Here is a 20,725-nt window from a genome sequence, read left to right as displayed (position 1 = left end):
CAGGAAACTAATGATTGAATATTATAAGGATAACATGACTATGCCTTATATTCAATCTGGATATCGAGAGATAAAGGGATTAAAATATTATTGTAAATGGTTAAATCGGATTATCGATATTCGTATAACTTGGGTAGTCATACTGTCTTGCTAGAGGCCACTTATGACTTGTGGGCAAAAATAAGGATTTATGGCCTACTGACAACGTTATATGAACCTACAGGGTCGCACACTAAGAACAAGCCCAAAACAGTTATGGGTTGTACAAGCCCAATGAAATTAAGTGATTAATAGATTATTATATATATATATATATATATATATATATATATATATATATATTAATAAATATATATTAATTGAAATTCGAAATTTAAGGATAAGTGTTTTCCTTAAGGTATTATCTTTTGAAGATAATAATAATAATAATTAATATATATGTGTAATTATCAAAAAGAGTTTTTGATAGACAATAACTCAAAAGAGTTATCAAAAACATAGTGTTTGCATATGATTGCAAAACATTTGAGTAAATCCTAGATGTCTTATTTTCCTATAAATAGACTCTTAATGCTAGGGTTTTGAGTTATGTGTTTTTCGAAATAAACACAAGACACAATCACTAAATTCGAAATTGCTTTGTGAGGCAATAATGCTAGCACACAAGCACTAGTTTTGACTAAGGTCTGTCCGTGTGGATACTCGTAGAGGACGCATTCTTTTGAAGGCGTTTCTGATCCGAGGCCAGGTATCAGCAAAGTGAACCACCTTCTTCCTTCCTACATTGCTGTTTGAATTCGACATACAAGTAAGTATTAATTATGTTATTAATCTATTTATTCGAATTACATGGATCTTGGTTTGGGTTTTTGATAAATATTTTGAAATTCCGCTGCGTTATAAATCTAGAAAACCCAACATATACAACAATATGTACATTATACCAATCATATTACTCAAGGTCTTACCATATATAATACGACACTTATATCAGAAATTTTTTTAAACCCTATGTCATACCTGAGAATTATATTTAATGAGATTTAGCCTAAAATAAATAATAAAAAAATTTAATTAAAACACATAGATAAATGTATATTTATATGAGTATTTTGCTATGCAAATTGTATGATTATACGATTTATAACCTTCAAATTACATGTCATGTATGATTAAACATGATAGATTATGGCGATAGTTAAATATAAAAGCTTACACATAAATTATGAAATATTAATTCTCAGACTTTTTATTTCTGATTGATGGGGTTACTAATTATCCATGATGTAATTTAGTTATTTTTCGGAAATAAAAAATGTGTTTTTTGGATGACGGTTTCATAAGCTTTATGCTACTTCTTGTAATAAGTAGATTATAATGAGAGCATGGTTATTAAATCCAAAGCGGACCGACCGCTTCCACCGAAAAAATCTTCGAACTGATCAGATCAACGGTTCGGATTGCACCTAAAACTCTTATAATTAGAAACCCGTCGGTTTTATATCAAATCAGCCGGGTAACCGTCCAGCTGAAGCCATTAACTGGAATACTCGGATCCGGTTCGATTAATAATAAAAGAACCACCACTATATCCTTATTAAAAAGGAAAGAAATTTAAATGAGAATGTTAGGATTCGAGCCTAGCATATCTTCATGTAAAGGTTGCACACTAAACCACCAACTAAATTATAATCTTGTGTTATTTCTTCTTATATATTAGGGAAAAGAACACGAATATTCCTATTTAAATAAGAGTTTATACTCAAATACATAGAAGGCTAAAAATTTATATTTATGACAAAATAAGAAAAAAATTTACATTTTCTACCCAACCACTAAATAAGAGACACATGTCACACTAAAAAAAAGTCAAACAGTTGTCAAACAGCCGTCAAAACGCGTCTGACGCGTGCGTCAAGAAAAGCGTGTCAGTCACACATCAGCACGAGTCAGCATTTTAGAAATATTTAAACATGTATTATGTATGTATCTTTTATGTATCAAAAGTGTATCAGAACGTAAGTTTAACTCAATTTCAGTTTTGATGATTTTAGTTGGTTAATTAATTAACCAATTTCATTAATTAGATAATTGTACTTAATTTTTACTCTTGGATGAATCTGTTGCATGTCTCCAATAACCCAAAAATTTGGATTAGTCGAGGATGTGTTTTATCACAATGGGTTCTTCAAATTACTATACTTGAATGATTCGAACTAGAGAAAATGTATCAGTGGCGTATCTACGATATATTATAGTTGTATCACTGGTGTATCTACAATGTATCAATGATGCATTCTATAATTTATCAATAGTATATCTATAATGTATCTACAATATATTGTTAATCTATACTGTATGTATATACATGATATATATACACAAAAGAACTGAAACAAATAAAATATTAATTCATTGACTATTGTGTATATACAATGTTATATATAGTGATGCAACAAAGATATTTAATCAGCCATGTTAAAAATAAAAGAATATGTATCTACAATGTATCAATCGTCTATATACAATATATCGTTGATTTATCTACAATGTATAGACGGTGTATATACGATGTATGTTGATATATCCGATATGTATATATATAAAAACATTTCATATAAGTCTCAAAAATATAAATATTTATAATTTTCAAATCTCAAAAACAATTAAGATACATTTCAGAAACAAGTTATATACATTTTTAAAAACATTTCAGATACATCTCTATCAGTTGACTTGTTTTAGAATATAAAAGTACATTTATGAAATATGTATGATACATGTTATCAAATTTATTAAAGAATGACAAATGCAAAATATACAACTTTGATATTCAAATACATATCATTAGGGTGTGCATTCGGTTAAACCGAACCGACCGAACAAAATTTTTTGGTTTTTTAGAAACCGAACCGAACCGAAATTCTGGGAAAATTTATTTTTTCAAACCAAACTGAACCGAACATGTCAGTTCGGTCGATTATTTCGGTTCGGTTTTTTGGTTCGGTTTACGTGTGAAAGTGACTGAAATATTTTTTACTCTAAAAACCGAACCGACCAACCGAAATTAATCTACTTTTCCAAACCGAACCGAATTTGTCGGTTCAGTTCGATTATTCGGTTTCGGTCAGTTTTTGCACACCCCTACATATCATTCACTGTTTTTTTTCTCTTTCTTCTTACTCAATCTCTTAACCCCTTCATATTCATTTTCCTAATCTATTCAATTTCCTAAGAGGGGATTTGGATAGGTAAGCCATGAGTTCCTTTTGATGATGATGATCTTGCAAACACGACCAACACATTATATTGATATTGCTAATGTCCTTTTTTTTCCTTAAACAAAAACCCATTTCTTAATTTTTCTACTTTAACACCAAAAAGTTCAGCAACCCAAATCAGAAAATAAGACTATGATATTAAAAAATTGGTTTGAAATACCAAACTAGTAAAAAGAAAGAATCTTAATTGAAATTTTAAAAGACCCAATTAGAAAATTAAGACTTTTTGATCCAATATCAATAATTTATGAGATTTGAAAGGGAAAAAGATAATAATCTAAATGAAAACTAGATGAGAGTTGCTGAGGATGGCGTTTTTTAAAGGTAAATGCTTCTTATTCTCTTTCACCAACACCATCATCGTCGCTTCTACCATCTCCGCTGCCGCCTTTACCACTGATCGATGATAATAACGACCTAACATCGGATTCAGTACAACAAATTTGCTGTTCGGAGTTGGAATTTTATGGAGCAGATAAGTAATGGAGGAAAATACGTGTTGAAAATAAAAATGGATATAAAATATAATAAATGTACATGTTCAGTTATTTATTGTGAAACAAATTTTGTTATAAAAAAGAAAATATTGACGCAAGTAGATATTTGAGTAAAGATCTACCGCATTTGTAATTAATCTAAATTTCTCTCTCTCTCTCTCTCTCTCTCTCTCTCTATATATATATATATATATATATATATATATATATATATATATATATATATACATGGATAAAGGACCAGAACAACGCACAAGAATCACCATAATGACTCTGGTCACAGACCCAGAGACCAGTCTGACCAAGTCCCTGACCCAGTGCGTAGCTGTAACTGCTCATATATCAAGATAACACCGAGATCCCTGGAAATTAGGGGTAGAGGCAAATCCCTACAAAGAGATAACTGAAATCAACAAGGAACAATCACATTACAACTCAAAGACTACGATATATATATATATATATATATATATATATATATATATATAATTGCCTAGGTCAGGTATAACTCTCATATTCACTTCTTATTATTACTCTCACTGAGACCCCATCAGAGACTGACTTAGGCATCGGAGGGTGTTCGAGCCAACACCGGCTCGAATCCTTCTAACTTGTTGATCTTAACAGGTGGGAGCTCAGCGGCAACAGTGACAAAGACGATCATCAAAACCATCATTTGACGCCGTCTGTGGGAACGATATTCGTTTCTAATATAAGTTTTAATCTTGGTTTTGAAGACAGGATGAGTGAAAGGGAAGATCCACCACCGCCGGGAGTGGTCGTGACAACGGCAAGCCTACCAGCAAGCTGCGGTCCAATCCTCCCACCCGACAGAGGGATAAGGGTAACCGTTTCGGTCTCTAATGGAACCGTACCAGCAACTACTGGAGTCGCGTACGACATCACACCACCGCCTATGGTGAGAAGCACTTATGGAACACACCCGCCGAGGAACACAACCTCGCCGTGGGGATATTATACTCCGCAGTATCAGCCGCCTATGACTTATCAACAACCAGCAGGAGGATGGTATTCGGGTTACTATCCATGGAGTCAGCCTAACCAGCCAGGGTATCCGCGGCCCGTCCAACCCATTCCTTTTCCTTCTCTAGATACGGAAGGAACATTGACGTCTACAACGCATATACCTCCGTATGTGCCCCAGGGGGTGCCTATGCCACCTCTCTATCATGAAGTGGTGATGAAGAGCATCAATGAATTCCAGGACCACCTGGTAGGATTAGCCAGAGATCAGGACAAAATATGCAGGAAAACAGAACGAGGGAGTTGACGCAGAGACCAGACGTAGGCGGAACCCCCCAGTCACGAAAGAGAAAGGAGGAGGAGACGCACCCAGAAGGGGACAATCTGAGCCGGTACCTCAGAGGAAAAGTGACGCTCTGAACAAAGGAACAGGGACTGCCCCACTCCTTGGGAATAAAACAACCCCAGAGAAATTCGCAGACATAGCAGCGCAGAATAGTGGCCGAATCCATATGATTGACGACGATAAATCCAAAGGAATGAAGATATCTAGAAAGCACAATAAAGACGCCGAAAGTCATTCATCCAATAGGAGGAAAGGAGCAAAAGAAAGGAACAATATCGACGAAAAGATCAAGAATGCCATGAAGAAATACCAGAGAGAAGACAAAGGAGCAGATGACGAGCGGGAAGACGAAGATTCCCCACCCCACTCAACTCAGAGATACAGTTGGTAAGATTTCCTTCAAGGTTTAAATTGCCAACCTGTGAACCTTTTGATGGAACAGGAGACCCGAAGAGCCACATCTTGAAGTTCAAAACGATCATGATGCTGCAAGATGTGACAGACCCCATGCTCTGCAGAGTGTTCCCTGCGACACTCAAAGGATCAGCACAGAAATGGTACTCATATCTCAAAGCGGGGTCGATAAGTTCCTTCTCTGACCTGGCATCATCATTCAAGGCAAGGTTCAGGACCAATATCCCCATGCAGAAGAGCTCCAACGACTTGAGGAAGTGCAAGCAAGGAGAGCATGAGACCCTCAAGAATTTTGTCGAAAGATGCAATAAAAAAGCAGTACAGATCGAAAACTTGAATCAAGATACAACCATTGAAGCAATGAAAATGGGAACGAAGTTTGAAGAACTCCGGGACCAAATTTTGATGAAAAAACCAACCACTTTTCCAAGACTTAATGCTGATTGCTCATAAATATGTGGAGCTAGACGAAGCTCGAAGGACTCTGACGAAGCAACATGAACATACCAAGCAAGATAGCTCCAGGTACCGAGGGAAGAAAGAAGAAGATAGGCCGAGGACTCAGCGATATGGCGCAGGTCACAGACCTTATGATTTTACTCAATTGAATAAAGCACCAGTCTACATACTCAGCTGGATGAAGCAGAATAGAGTGATATTCAACACACCCCGGAAGATGGATCCCGACATCCAGAGAGACAAAAGCAGATACTGTCGCTACCATGAAGGCTATGGCCATGACACAGATAGATGCTGGGACCTGAAGAGAGAGATAGAGCAGCTGATCCAATCCGGACTTCTGAAGAAGTTTGTCAATGATAGACATGAGAGAAAAGGAAAGGGGAGCCAATGGAAAAAGAAGATCAAAATAAGAAACAAAAAGAAGTCACAGGCGTAGTGCACGTAATAGAAGGAAGGGAGCCCTACAGCAACACCCAGAAAAAGAAAAGGAATAGAAGAGGATCAGCCACCGTGTTCGCAATCGAAAGAGAGATAATTCCGGAGGTGTCATTCTGATCAGACGTTCCGGAGGTGTCATTCGGATCAGACGATGGACAACACGTAAATGGACCGCACAATGACGCGCTGGTGATAGAGACCGTGATTATAAATCACCTTGTAAAATAAATACTGGTAGATGAGGGAAGTTCCGTGAATCTATTGACCTTGGAAGCGTTCAAAGAAATGAAAGGCTCAGCAACAGACCTACGGAAGTCCTCGGTCCCACTTGTGGGACTTGGAGGAACACCGATACGACCGGAGGGGACTGTAAGTTTATACTTAGAGCTGGGAGACAAAAATGAAGGGCCAGTTAAGAAGATGCATGCTCAGTTCAACGTAGTGGACCTTCCTTTAGCGTACAACAACATATTAGACAGACCATTTTTGTACTAGTCCGGAGCAGTGACCAGTATCAGACTACTGACCCTAAAGATGCCAACATCAGAAGGAACAGTAGTCGTCAGAGGAAACCAGGAAATGGCTAAAGAATATTGCATGGTAACGACAAAAGAAGATCAAAGTTTGACCATTGAGGCATTCCCTGGGAACGCAGTGGAGGAGGAAGAGTCACAGGGAGCAGAACCAGTGGGAGTTATGCAGGAACTTCGTTTGACTGAGACTAAGACAGTCAAAGTAGGCACGGACATACCAGAAGAGGTAGTCTAGGAGATAACAAAGATATTGAAGAAGAACGTAGAGTCTTTTGCCACAGAACCAGCGGAAATCGTGGGGATTGATCATAAAATAGAGTCACACAAGCTGAACGTAATTCCAGGGAGCACACCCAAAGTCCAGAAGAAGAGAAGATTCACAGAAGAGAGAAAGAAGATAATCGCAGAAGAGGTAAATGTATTAGAAGCAGCGGGGTTCATCCGAGAAGTTTTTTACCCAGAATGGGTGGCAAATGTGGTCCTAGTAAAGAAGGCAAACGGGAAGTACAGGTTGTGTGTGGACTTCACGGATTTGAACAAGGCCTGCCTAAAAGATAGATGCCCGCTCCTCAACATAGACCAGTTGGTAGACTCAACAGCCTGCTACCTCCTGTACAGCTTCATAGACGCGGCGCAAGGGTATCACCAAATACCAATGGATGGAAAAGACCAAGAGAATACTTCATTTGTCACAGACTGAGGCACATATTGTTACAAAGTCATGCCATTCGGACTGAAGAATGCAGGGGCTACCTAACAACGCCTAGTTAACTTCATGTTTCAAGACCAGCTGGGGAGGAACGTAGAAGCTTATGTTGACGACATAATCATGAAGAGTTTAACAGCGGAGGAACACGCACGAGACTTAGAAGAAACTTTCAACGTTTTGAATAAATTTGGAATGAAGCTCAACCCAGCAAAATGCGCTTTTGGAGTAAAAGCAGAAAAATTCCTAGGCTATCTGATTAGCCAACGAGGAATAGAAGCAAACCCGGAAAAGATCCAAGCAGTAATAAACATGAAAGCTCTATAGAGTGTGAGGGACGTGCAAAAATTGAATGGCAGAGTCACTGCACTGGGACGCTTCATTTCGTCCTCAGCCAAAAAATGCCTACCTTTCCTCAAGCAACTCAGGAACATGAAGAAATTCAAATGGGACGGAGATTGTCAAAACGCATTTGAGGAATTGAAGTCATTCTTGACTAATCCGCCCTTTCTGAGTAGACCCATAGCCGGAGAGACGTTGTACCTGTACTTATCAGTAGGGAGAGAGACTATCGCCTCAGTACTTGTACAAGAAGAAGAGGAGAAAAGGCCAATCTATTACATAAGCAGGACGCTGAAAGGGGCGAAGCTTAACTACCTAACCAGCGACAAACTTGCACTCGCCATAGTAGTGACTACCAAAAAGCTCAAGCCATATTTCCAAGGACACACAGTCATAGTACGCACAAATCAGCCCTTGAAGAAAGCACTCCATCGACCGAAGACCTCCGGACGGTTAGTTAGCTGGTCAGTACAGTTGGGAGAACATGATATTAGATACAAACCAAGAACCACCTTGAAGGCTCAAGCACTTGCTGACTTCGTGGAGGAGATGACGGAGAAGCCATGCGACTTAGTCACCGAAGAGTTGATATGTAACCTGTTCGTAGACAGAGTCTCCAGTGAGCAAGGAGCAGGCATAGTCCTATTGGGACCCAACAAAATCACCATAGAATACGCAGTGCACCTGAGTTTCAAGGCTACCAACAATGTAGCAGGTACAAACACGTTCTTGTTCATTTTTTCAAACAAAAATCACTATTATGTCCTAACAATGTAGCATAATATGAGGCCCTCTTAACAGGAATGGAAATAGTGACGGAAGTGAAAGTTGGAAAAGTTGAGAATTCACAGCGATTCCTAACTAGTTACTAGTCAAGTTCTGGGAAAATTCCAGACAAAAGAGAAGAACATGGCGAAATACATGGCGAAAGAAAAAGAGCAGCTCAAAAGATAGAAAAGAATGGAGGACAATGGGAGATAGTCCCCATCCATAGGGAAGAGAACACGAGAGCAGACGCAATAGCTAAAGCCGCCACACTGAAAAGCCAGCTATATGTGTCGCTCCAGATGAAAGAGGACAGGATGACACCAACCGTTGAAGAGAAGCAGATGTTACCTGTCACAGTACTCGATCCATGGATGCAACCTATAGTAGCATACTTGGCAGACGGATTATTACCTGAGGGACGCACTGAGGCTGCTAAACTGGTTCGAATTTCCTCTGTATACTCTTTGATAGAGGGGGTGATGTACCGGACCTCAGTCACACACCCATGGTCCAAATGCATATCACTAGAAGAAGGAAGCTACGTCCTTAGAGAGATCCATGAAGGAGAATGCGGAGCTCATGAAGGCGCAATCACTCTGTATAGAAAAGCAATGCTACAAGGATTCTATTGGCCCACCATGAAGAAAGATGCAGAAGAAATGGTCAAGAAATGCGACAAGTGTTAGAGGTTTGGGTCACTCATCAGAACCCCAACCGTCCACCAGTCAACTATCGGAAGCCCTTGGCCTTTTATGATATGGGGAGTAGACATATTGGGATCTTTTGTCCCAGCCAGAGGACAAGTGAAGTTCATAGTGGTAGCAATTGATCATTTCACCAAATGGATAAAGGGTACAGCCCATGAGCACCATAACGAGTCGGAAAATCCAGAAATGGTTATCTAATGAAGTCATGAGCAGGTATTTTTTTTTTTGTTTTCATGTTAAATTTGGTTAAACGGCAAAAACAGCACACTAACATGCAACAGGTTCGGCACTCCACATGCCTTAGTCACAGACAACGGGAAGCAATTTGACTGCGCTAGCTTCAGGTTGTAATTTCATTTAATCTATATATTTTTATAATACGGGTTTAACTTCGGTTAACTCCGGTTGAATCTTAAACTCTTAGATTTTTAATGTCATTCAAGCACCCATTGAATGAGAGTTAAAGGGTAGATAGATAATGAGGGTATTAAATTGAGAACAAAATTTTCCTGAAACCTATAACATAAGTGTTAGTTGTATAGGCTATCTACGGGTTAAACAAAATTTGATTATAAGATATAATTTCCGTCCTCATAGTTTAGTGCAAGTTCTACTTTAATTATTTTGATAGTTTTTACCTTTTAAATGATATAGTATATTAATACTTTCTTATGAAAAAAGAATTGAATTGATAAAACTTAAATCATATCAATAATAAAAATTAATAAATATTGTTTAAATAATTAAAATAGATTTTGCATTAAATTATGAGGATGGAAGTTATATTTTATAATCAAATTTTGTTGGGCTTTTTATATAGAATACAGGAAATCAGCCACTATTTTCTTTTACACGGCGCAACCCAAATCTTTACTTTACCTACCTCATTTTCTTATTTTGATAAGTTGTACTTCAAATTTCTTTCTTTTATACGATTTTTCTTATTTCTCTCAATCATTGTTCTTCTCCATGATTTCTTTTGAGCTGTGAAAGAAAATTTTCACGATTTTTGCTCCTTCGCTTCCGCCGTTTCGCCTCCGCCGTTCCGGCGTTCCGCCGTCCGCCTTCGCAGTTCCGCTTCCGTCGTTCCGCCTCCGTCGTTCCGCCTCCGTCGTTCCGCCTCCGCCGTTCCGCCTCCGCCGTTCCGCCTTTGTCTAGCCGCTCCATCTTTCTTTTATCTTTTTAACTTTAGATCTGAAATTTTTTGTTCTTTTTTTTTCATTTTCAGATCTGTAATTTGTTTATCTTTTACTGTTTATTCACCATTAAACATGTATAAAGAGTATCTTTAAAGAATCTAATACTTATTTCATGTTATACAGAATAATTTTGTGATTTTATATAATAAAATTCTGTTATTTATGCATTTTTTTGTGTTTTGTTGTATTTTTGTATTTTTTTTATTCTGCAGAACGATTTGTTGATGATGATTGATTGCTGAATTATTGTAATGTTACAGTGTTATATATTTTATGTTGATATTATGTTGATATCAACTGGTTCTTTTTATTTTAACATTGACAAATAAGATAATATTGTCTGTGAAATAAACTTTCGTTGGATGAAAAGAAACTGTATCATAGCCGGCTTTGTCGAAATTTAGTTAGGTATGAGAGGTGGAAAACGGAAAACAATTATACAAGTGATGTTGAAGAAACTGTGCAGCTGCGAAAAGAATTGAGGAAGAAAAATATGGGGTTTTGACGGATCTGTGCCTACCGGCTTTTTAAAATTCCATTTTCGTGCCTGTTTGGAAATTAATTCCAAATTTGTGCTTGGGACCACTTAATCCGCGATTTAATATCGCGGATTAGGTGGCAATCCGCGATATTAAATCGCGGATGGTGTTAATGGCAGTAATTGGGGTAATTAACCCAAATTAATGCCATCCGCGAAATTAAAGCAATCCTTAAATAGAGCTAAAAAAAATAATGTAGTCCGCTCCACAATAAAATCCGCTCCACAATAAAATCCCCTCCAAAATCCGCTTGAGAAATAAACTACACTATATATTGAGAGAAAAATTAATTTGTGAGTGAGCTGTGTTGAAAATGGGGGCTGTGTGCCCCCATTATATACACTGCAATCTGCGAAATTGAATCGCGGATTGCAGTGATTATTACCGTTGGAAGCTGAGCTTCCAACGGTAATAAAATTAATGCCATCCGCGAAATTAATGTCGCGGATTGCTTTAATTTCGCGGATGGCATTAATTTGGGTTAATTACCCCAATTACTGCCATTAACACCATCCGCGAATTAATGTCGCGGATTGCCACCTAATCCGCGATATTAAATCGCGGATTAGGTGGTCCCAGGCACAAATTTGGAATTAATTACCAAACAGGCACGAAAATGGAATTTTAAAAAGCCCGTAGGCACAGATCCGTCAAAAATCCGAAAAAAAATTTGAAATAGTTTTCTTTAATTTGTGAACTATTGTGTTGGTGTATATTTAATATATTTTTATTTTTATATGTAAGAATAATTTTATTTTTTCATTTGAATTATTGTTGTTGTTTTTTCATATTGTTTTGATTACTTACTCTGATAATTTCTTTATCTGATTCATTTATTTTAAACATTTTGTACCTTTTTTGTTTTTTAGTAGAATTACTACTATCATATTAACAAGTTATCAACATAATGTCAACACGATATCAACAATTAATGCTAATTTAGTTAAGATGTTTGTAAAATGAGAACATTGATCGATTTAAGTTAAAAACAATTAACATATTATTAAAGCATGTTAACATCTCATCAATACAGCAAATTAAGATTAACTTTATTTTTCTTTTAATGATTGAAAAATCAACATGTTATCAACATTATGTCAACAATATGTCAACATAAAATTGAATATGAAAAAGAGTTGAAATACTTATCAACATAATGTCAACAATAAATCAACAACGAATCAACATAAAAAATAAAATAAAACATACTCCCTCCGTCCCGTAAAGATAGAAAAAGTACCACCTTTTTTTGTCCCATAAAAATAGAAAAAGTGGAGTTAGTTAAGTTAAAAATTATCAAAATACCCCTACATGCTTATCATAAAACATTAAATGCATATTTTGAAAAGATAAATAAATGAGTTGTAAGTGCTATGCTATAATTAGTAAAGTGGCTTTGAGAAATGTACATAACTAATTGATTACAAAGGATAATTTAGACAAATTATCACAAGTTACCTATAATAACTACTTTCTTAATTCTTGTAAAATGGGTGCTTTTTCTATCTTTACGGGACGGAGGGAGTATATTTTTGAAAAACTGTGACAACCAATAAAATATCAACAAGAAATAACAACAAGTCAACATGATAATGCTAAAATATCTTTATCTAATCTCAGTTAAATATTGTTTTTTTTAGTTTATTTCACGCACAAAATTATCTAATTTGCCAATGTTTTTTTTTTAGAATAAAATTTTCCAATGTTAAAATCAAGGAAATACCAACTGATTATCAACACAAAATCAACAACACCGTAACATTATAATATTTCAGCAATCAACCATCATCAACAAATCGAGTTGCAGAATAAAAAAACACAAAAATACAACCAAACACAAAAAAATGCAGAAATAACAAAAATTATTCCATATAACCATAAATTTATATTACATGACATGAAATTAGCATTATATTCTCGAAATATAATCTCTATACATATTTAATGATGAAAAAACAGTAAGAAATTGTAGATCTGAAAATAAAAAAGAAGAAGAAGAAGAAGAATGATACATTGTAGATCTGTAATCAAATAGATGACGACGGCGAGCAGAGAAGATGATGGCGTTGGCGAAGATGACAACAAAGACGATGATGAGAACGATGACGAAGGAGCGAACACTACTAAAAAACTGTGTTTTACCGACGGATTTTAGCGACGGATTCAAAATCTGTCGCTAATTTTTTTTTACCGACGGATTTAGCGACGGATATGAAATCCATCGCTAAATTGTCATTTAAATTGGCGGGAGTGTTCCCGCCAATTTTAGCGACGGAAAAATCCGTCGCTAAAGTTGGCGGGAACACTCCCGCCAATTATTTTTGATGGATTTAGCGACAGATTTCATATCCGTCGCTAATTACCGACGGATTTTAGCGACGGACGTCGCTAATTTAAAAAAAATCGTAAAAATAAATTTTTTATCAAAACGTTATTTAGGAAAATAATTATTTTTTTAGTTAAATATAATATTATTTAAATATAACATAATTATTTATAAAATATATTAAAAATATTGTTATTTATTTATTCATTAATAATTATTTAAAATAACTATTTATTATAAAAAATAATTATCTTAAAATGTGGGGGGAAGTATTTGTTATTTTTTAGTTACATTTAAATATAAATATACATATATACATAACAAGAAGCTGAGCTGGTTCAGGTGGAGTTACGCGCGGAAGAACTTCAAAGCTAAGAGCAATGAGTGGGAGCAATGGGAAGGATGGGTGACCTACTGGGAAGTTTGTGAAAATTGCGAGTGGGTGATGGAGGCAACGGATGGGTAACAGAGGGCGTCGGGTGACGAAGGGTGACGGGTGTGTGACCGATTAAATAATAATAATTTATTTTTACGATTTAATTTTTCAATTAGCGACAGATTAAAATCCGTCGGCAATTTTTGAAAAATCCGTCGCCAAAAAATTAGCGACGAGGATTTTGCCGAAGGATTGAATCCGTCGGCAAACGTTTTTCCGACGGATTTCATGCTTTTAGCGACGGAAAAGCCAGCATTTTAGTAGTGGACTGAGCGGAGAACGGCGCAACGGACGACGATGGAACAGAGAAATGGAGAACTGTAAAAAAGAGAGGAAGATGAGCTGAGAAAAAAAGAGAGAAATATGACATGAGAGGAAGAGAGAATTGAATGATGAAGATAGAGAAAATAAATAAAATTATGATGAATGTGCTTTTAGAGTTGAATATATAAAATCCGTATAAAAGTTATAATCAGCCCCGTGTGTGGTAGTTTAGTAAGTGGAAAATATGACATGTATAAAAGTAAATAATTAGCGATTTAGTTTGTGTGAAAAGCCCCATTTTATTTAACCGTAGATAGCCTCTACAACTAACACGTATGCTATAGCAGGAGTTCCTGCAACCTTAGTATATTTCTTGAATTGAAGGCATTGAGGCATTAGAAGGCTTTTGAGTTAACGTGAGAGATTCAGTTGCGGTCATGTGGCAATGAGTGATTGGGCAGGGGAATTTGAATGAGAAACAAGAAGAGAAAATAGGCATGAAAATAGGAGAGATTTAGTTATAAGTTGAAAGGAAAAGGAAATGGAAGGAGCGAGGGTGAGAGGCGTTTTCGAAAATAATAAATAAATTATTTTCATGCTCTCGCGCTTTCGTGGCTTTTCGTCTTCTTCCCTGAATGCCACCACCGTTCAGGGTAAGCATCTCATTGCTCTAATCTTCTTTGCATTCTTGTGTTTTCATGTTCATAATTTTCATTGGCTCTTTGCAGAAACTTTTGGCGATTTATGTGCGGAAGAGCGAGGGATTATTAGGTCACTTATTTCTCCTATCCCTTGATCATTTTCGAAACCGAAACCGAAACCGTTTTCGGATGATGACATTTTATGTATTTTGCAGGTCACAATGGGTTTCAAACTTCAAAGCAAATGAATCCCACGGTATCTATTTTTCTATTTTGCAGCATGCATATTTATAATCATATATATTGAATATTATTATACTACGATGTGCATGCAAATTTACAATCATATTGAATATTATACTACGACGTGCATGCAAGATTTGTGGTACATATCATGATAAATTTGTAACGTTTTGTTGTTAATTTGTCGTACCGGATTTTTGTTTTCTAGAAGTGCAATAGCTAATCTCCTGTGGAAAAACAAGCCTCAGGGTATCCTCTAACAAGAAGTACCCTTTTATTATGCTCTACTGCCATTTTCTTATGCATGAAATTCTTCGAAATGGCAGTAGCTATTGATCAACATCATGGATTTAAGCCATTTAACAGATCTCCCCGGTGCAGACTCCAATCCTTGACTCACTTCGACTACAATGTTCACGAATTTACCCAAACCAATCTTACCCCCTCCTTCAAACAAGCATTTCAACTTGTTAATATTCACCGAAGCTTCTCCACTCCGTGCTTTTCCCTCGCCACTGCATATGAAGATGAGTTTGATGTCAATCCAAGAGTTGAAATTGTCAGCGGTCACGGAGCCCCTAGAGTCCATGCCCTTGTTGTTGAGGTTGCCATTGCTATGGCTCTTGGTGTTAATCCCCTGCCAGTGTCGAGTGGATCAGGTGGTGCCTGCTTCTTGCGCGCCAGAAATGGCGATAAAATAGCTGTTGCAAAGCCAATTGATGAAGAGCCTAAAGGCTTTGGTGGATTGATGCTAGGCCAACCTGGTAGGAAACGTTCAGTTCAAGTTGGCGGCACTGGAATTCGAGAATTAGCTGCTTATCTACTTGATCATGGTGGTTTTGCTGGTGTTCCTCCTACAGTCTTGGTCAAAATAACTCATGCTGGATTTCCTTTTAATGATGGGGCATCGCCAGCACACTGTAAAATTGCCTCACTCCAACAATTTGTGGATCATAATTTTGATGCAGGGGAGCTAGGTCCTTCTGGATTTTTGGTTGATTCTGTTCACCGGATTGGAATTCTTGATGTAAGAATCCTCAATCTCGATAGGCATGCTGGAAACATACTTGTGAAGAAGAATGATATACATGAAAATTACGCAGTTGGAGGCGCGAAGCTTGTGCCTATAGACCACGGACTCTGCCTGCCCGAGTTTCTTGATAATCCTTATTTCGAATGGCTACATTGGCCTCAAGCCTCAGTTCCCTTTTCAGAAACTGAATTAGATTATATATCCAAACTCGATCCTTTCAACGATGCAAACCTCTTACGAAGGGAGCTACCATCTTTAAGGGAATCATCTATTCGAGGGCTTGTCGTCTGCACAATGTTGTTGAAGCAAGCTGCTGCGGCCGGACTATGCCTTGGTGACATAGGGGAAATGATGTCCAGGGAGTGTTGTGGTGGAGAGGAAAACAGGAGTCTGCTGGAGAGTATTTGCGCAAAAGCAAAGGCAAGTATTGAGAATGAAGATGATTGTGGTGAGGTTACGGATCCACCTCAACTTTCGGAACGACTCGTTAATATGGATGATCAATCTAAAAGGAGCATTAGGTGTTCAGGTATATCTCTTGGAGAGATGAGTGATGGGGAATGGGATTTGTTTTTGGAGTGGTTTGAGAAGCTTCTGGTGCAGGGTTTTCAAGCCACAAATTGCTCACTTGTTGCCAGTTTTAGTTATGCATTGTAGATAGCAGGGAAAAGGGATTGGCAGCTTGCCATCCTTTCCCTTGCTTTTGTTCTTTGTTTTTTTGTATATTTGTAAATAATGATTACTTCAGTTTCATATCCAATCCAACCTACTCTGTACAATAATGCTATTTGTAATGTTTTAGAATAATGTGAGTGGTACATATGGTAATTACTAAATCACTTTTTATGTCTTATCCTTCTTTCCTCCCTCTGAATAAGCTGAATGGATTGAGATTTTCTCATGTTCAAATGAATATGATGGGTCATGTTCACTAATTCACACCATTTATTTTGTAATGAATGGTGTACATTAATTTAATTAAATTTAGATTTTTTTTTTATCTACACCAATGAATGGTGTAGATTTAATGAACATGATCCATCATGTTCAAATGAACATGAGGGAATCCTAATCCAATAAAAATGATAATGTTGTATGAAACTGCACGGGAGCTGCTCAATATTGATTCATCATCTGGTAAGAAAACTGCTTCAATTTGTTTATCTTTAATGTCTAGACAAATGTAACTATCTTTATAAAATTGAATAGTTTTTTTTTTGTATTGATGCTTGAATTTGTCAACATTAACTCATTTTAAATGGATTTATTAATAATTTTTAATAATGATAATGTTATAATGTTGATTTTGTGTTAATCTTATATCGATTTTTGGTTGATTTTTAGAACAAATTTTTTTTTTTGTATACATGTTTTCGTCAACAATATCAACAACATTTTTAGATTTTTTAAGGGTTAATCTCAATAAAATATCAAATGTTCGCGAGTTTTGTCAGTTATAACCAAACCTTTTAAAATCGGCTAGTTTAGCCCATTTTGGGATATTTTAAAATTTTTATTGCCATTTGTGAATCAAACTGGAAAATTTGTCATTTGTGAATGCGCTAAACTATGCGATTTTGATTGCTTTCGCTAGAAAATGTTTCAAATATCCCATATCATTCAAAATCGGTTAGTTTAGCTCATTCACAAATGACAAATTTTTTCGATTTGTTTCACGAATGGCTATAGAAAAAGTTTCAAATATTCTAAAATGAGCTAAACTAACCGATTTTAAAAGGTTTGATTATAACTGACAAAACCCGCAAAAAATTGGTATTTTATTTGAAATTAACTCTTCTTTTAAATACTAATTTTATATTTTTATTTTTTAATCATAATTAATCAGCATTTATTATTCATGATATATTAAATTTTAGATTTTTATATATGAATATAAAATCAATCAAAAATCAACATGTAATGAATTAACGAATTTAAACCCTTAATTTTTTTAACACTAATTTTTATTTTTCCAATATTATTTTATTTCAATTTAATTTTTAATTTTATTTTATTTAACGTACAATATTATTTTTTACTAATGTTAAAATAATCCAAATATCAACCGAACATCAACACAAAATCAACAAAATGTTAACACAATATCAACAATGTAATGTTACAATAATTTAACATTATTATTATCTTTTTCACCAATGCTAAAATTATAAAAAAAAAAAATCAATCGAAAATCAACACAAAATCAACACTGTAATGTTACAATAATTTAACATTATTATTATCTTTTTCACCAATGCTAAAATGAACAATATGTCAACCGAAAATTAATACAAAATCAATATAATATTACAATAATTTAACATCATTTTTTTTATCCCAATTTAGTTTTAATTATTTTTAGTTTATTTCATATATAATATTATCTTTTCGCTAATATTAAAATCAACCAAATATCAACTGAAAATTAATACAAAATCAATACAATATCAAACCTAAATCAACCAAAAATTGATGTATATTTCATGGATAATATTGCCTTATTTGCCCATGTGAAATTTAACCAAATAGCAAGATGTTCAAGCATCTAGATGTTTGTGCAATTTTCCTATAGTTTAATGCAAGTGTAGCCAAATGAAAACCATAATCAATATCCAAATCGACAACCACAAAACCTATTATGTATTGACAACAGAAACGTTTGGGCAAAGAAAAATCATTTTACACTATAAAGTTGCAAAATATTAACACCAAAAAGACTCGATACTTCAAACAAGAGACTCAAGGCTTATAGACTTGAAGTTCTCAAACCAGCCACTCCGAGCAATTTGCTCAAGCAAACAAGGTGCCAACTTTAAGATGAGATAATTGTTAAATTTTGAATCTTAGTCGAAAGGCCACCCCGAATAACCCATATGATGGTTATTTTCATGTACAGAGGCAGAACTGCTTCCGGTTGAACCATCATGGTTAGAGCTGGAACCGGATGAACGGAATGGCCACAAAAAAGAAAATGGATTCCGCCGTCCTTCCCTCGCATTTTCTCTTCCATTGTAATGGTTGTTACCACTTCTAGAACTTGAGCTATGGTAACGGCTGCTACCACTTGATTGTTGCGGGGGCATTTCCTGACGACAAACAGGGCATGAGTTATGCTGGACTAACCAGGGGACAATGCAGTCTGTGTGGTACATGTGGTTACATGGCATCTGCCTCGCTTCACTTCCCAACTCAAATTTGTCTTTGCAGACTGGACAGTGTGCATCCGATCGTAGATGCCTTTGAGTGATCTTGATGACGGGCATTGCATCAATTGATGATCTGGATGCTGGAGCAGGACCCCGCCGATCATTAGCAGAAAGCTGCTCGAATAATTCTTCCAATCCCGGTCCAATAAAATAATCACCAGCATTACCTCTTGTAAATCCAATTCCAGGAGCCCCCGGAAAGAGAGCTTCAAATCCACCATTCCCAGATAACCTATAAGGAATTTGGCCACCAAAAATCAAAAGTGGACCAAACCCTTGACTTGGTTCAGTAGTCGAATCGAATCTCGTTCTGGTGTCATGGCTTCTATCTGCCAACCTATGCCTCATAAAAGCCGAGAAAGCTTCCATGAGCCCGAATCTTTGGCCGCGTTCATTTTCATTTTCAAATCCAAAGATGTCCGACGTGCTATACTGCACCATATCATCGAGTTCTTGAACAAATCCTCCACTACAGTAGGGGCAAACCGCATCTCGCGCTCCCAGACGAACTGATCGCCTGCACCTGTGACACCAATGGGTATTTCTTATACTAGACATTATTCCTTCCCCTTCCTTCACAAAGTCCCAAAATACAAAACCTTGTTACAACACCCAGGTTCTAAAATCCATCAACGAAACAATGAACGAAAACCATCTGCAAAATACCACATTAATATATACACTATTTGTCATTAACAATACTATTCAAACAAAGAAAAAGAATTAGAAACAATGTTATGTCTATCATTCATTTTCATAGATCAAATTAAAAGAAAAAAACAATAAAATTCCAGCTAATTATTCACTCATAATTTGCAACTTATAAGCAAGAATTGGTCTTAACCTAGATACAAAATGCAATTATAATAAAAATAAACGTAATAGTGAATCTAAAGGCAGTTAATTAGAACAGTGTGCCCAAATACATATTAGAACAGAATAGTTTTAATAAAAATGTTGGGATTGAAACCCTAAATTTATTCGATTTGATGATCAGCTAGAAAAACAATTGAATCAAACTCAAAACTGTAAGATCAAAAAACAAAGAATTCAGATTAGTTGTTACCTGAAGGGATGGATGGGGAAGAGAGTAGATCTGACAGTGAGACACCAAAACTGTAGTGAAGACCTAGACACCAATCACCACATCATGTGAGCTTTCAAAGAGACTAAATTACACTTGGTGTTTAAAGCGCCACCTGTAATTATTACGGGAGTCAACCCGCTTCCTAAACTTATGACTCTAGATAGAGTAAATTATCCATTTTTAATCATTTTAGTCGATTAACGATATTATTTTATATTTTCAAATTATTTTTAAGACAATAGTTTCTATTCTAACATCAATTATGGATAAAAT

At 36.0% G+C, this 20,725-nt stretch overlaps 3 protein-coding genes across 4 annotated transcripts; 2 read left to right on the top strand and 1 right to left on the bottom strand.

Moving 5' to 3' along the window:
* The first annotated feature begins 8,093 nt into the window (after positions 1–8,093).
* LOC126681647 (uncharacterized) lies at positions 8,094–9,676 on the top strand. The gene is made up of 3 exons (XM_050377193.1): positions 8,094–8,718; positions 8,898–9,452; positions 9,564–9,676. The coding sequence occupies exons 1-3, from the start codon at positions 8,094–8,096 to the stop codon at positions 9,674–9,676; spliced, it is 1,293 nt and encodes a 430-aa protein (XP_050233150.1).
* A 5,102-nt stretch (positions 9,677–14,778) lies between these two features.
* Positions 14,779–17,012, top strand: LOC126680097 (phosphatidylinositol 4-kinase gamma 1). 2 transcript variants are annotated; one of them, XM_050375145.1, is made up of 4 exons: positions 14,779–14,895; positions 14,971–15,013; positions 15,099–15,139; positions 15,338–17,012. In XM_050375145.1, exon 4 carries the CDS (start codon positions 15,431–15,433, stop codon positions 16,814–16,816), a length of 1,386 nt encoding a protein of 461 aa, XP_050231102.1. In that variant the 5' UTR covers positions 14,779–14,895; positions 14,971–15,013; positions 15,099–15,139; positions 15,338–15,430; the 3' UTR covers positions 16,817–17,012. The 2 variants fall into 2 exon arrangements, with proteins under 2 accessions (XP_050231102.1, XP_050231101.1); XM_050375144.1 differs by having other exon boundaries at positions 15,335–17,012.
* A 1,732-nt stretch (positions 17,013–18,744) lies between these two features.
* LOC126683047 (probable E3 ubiquitin-protein ligase RHC1A) lies at positions 18,745–20,544 on the bottom strand. Its single transcript, XM_050378865.2, has 2 exons — positions 20,432–20,544; positions 18,745–20,020 (listed from the first exon to the last, which is right to left on the bottom strand). The coding sequence occupies exon 2, from the start codon at positions 19,921–19,923 to the stop codon at positions 19,003–19,005; it is 921 nt and encodes a 306-aa protein (XP_050234822.1). The 5' UTR covers positions 19,924–20,020; positions 20,432–20,544; the 3' UTR covers positions 18,745–19,002.
* Positions 20,545–20,725: the final 181 nt, after the last annotated feature.

This window comes from Mercurialis annua, linkage group LG5 (genome assembly GCF_937616625.2).
Source record: "Mercurialis annua linkage group LG5, ddMerAnnu1.2, whole genome shotgun sequence".
Classification (NCBI taxonomy): domain Eukaryota; kingdom Viridiplantae; phylum Streptophyta; class Magnoliopsida; order Malpighiales; family Euphorbiaceae; genus Mercurialis; species Mercurialis annua.
This window is presented reverse-complemented; position numbering and strand designations above follow the sequence as displayed.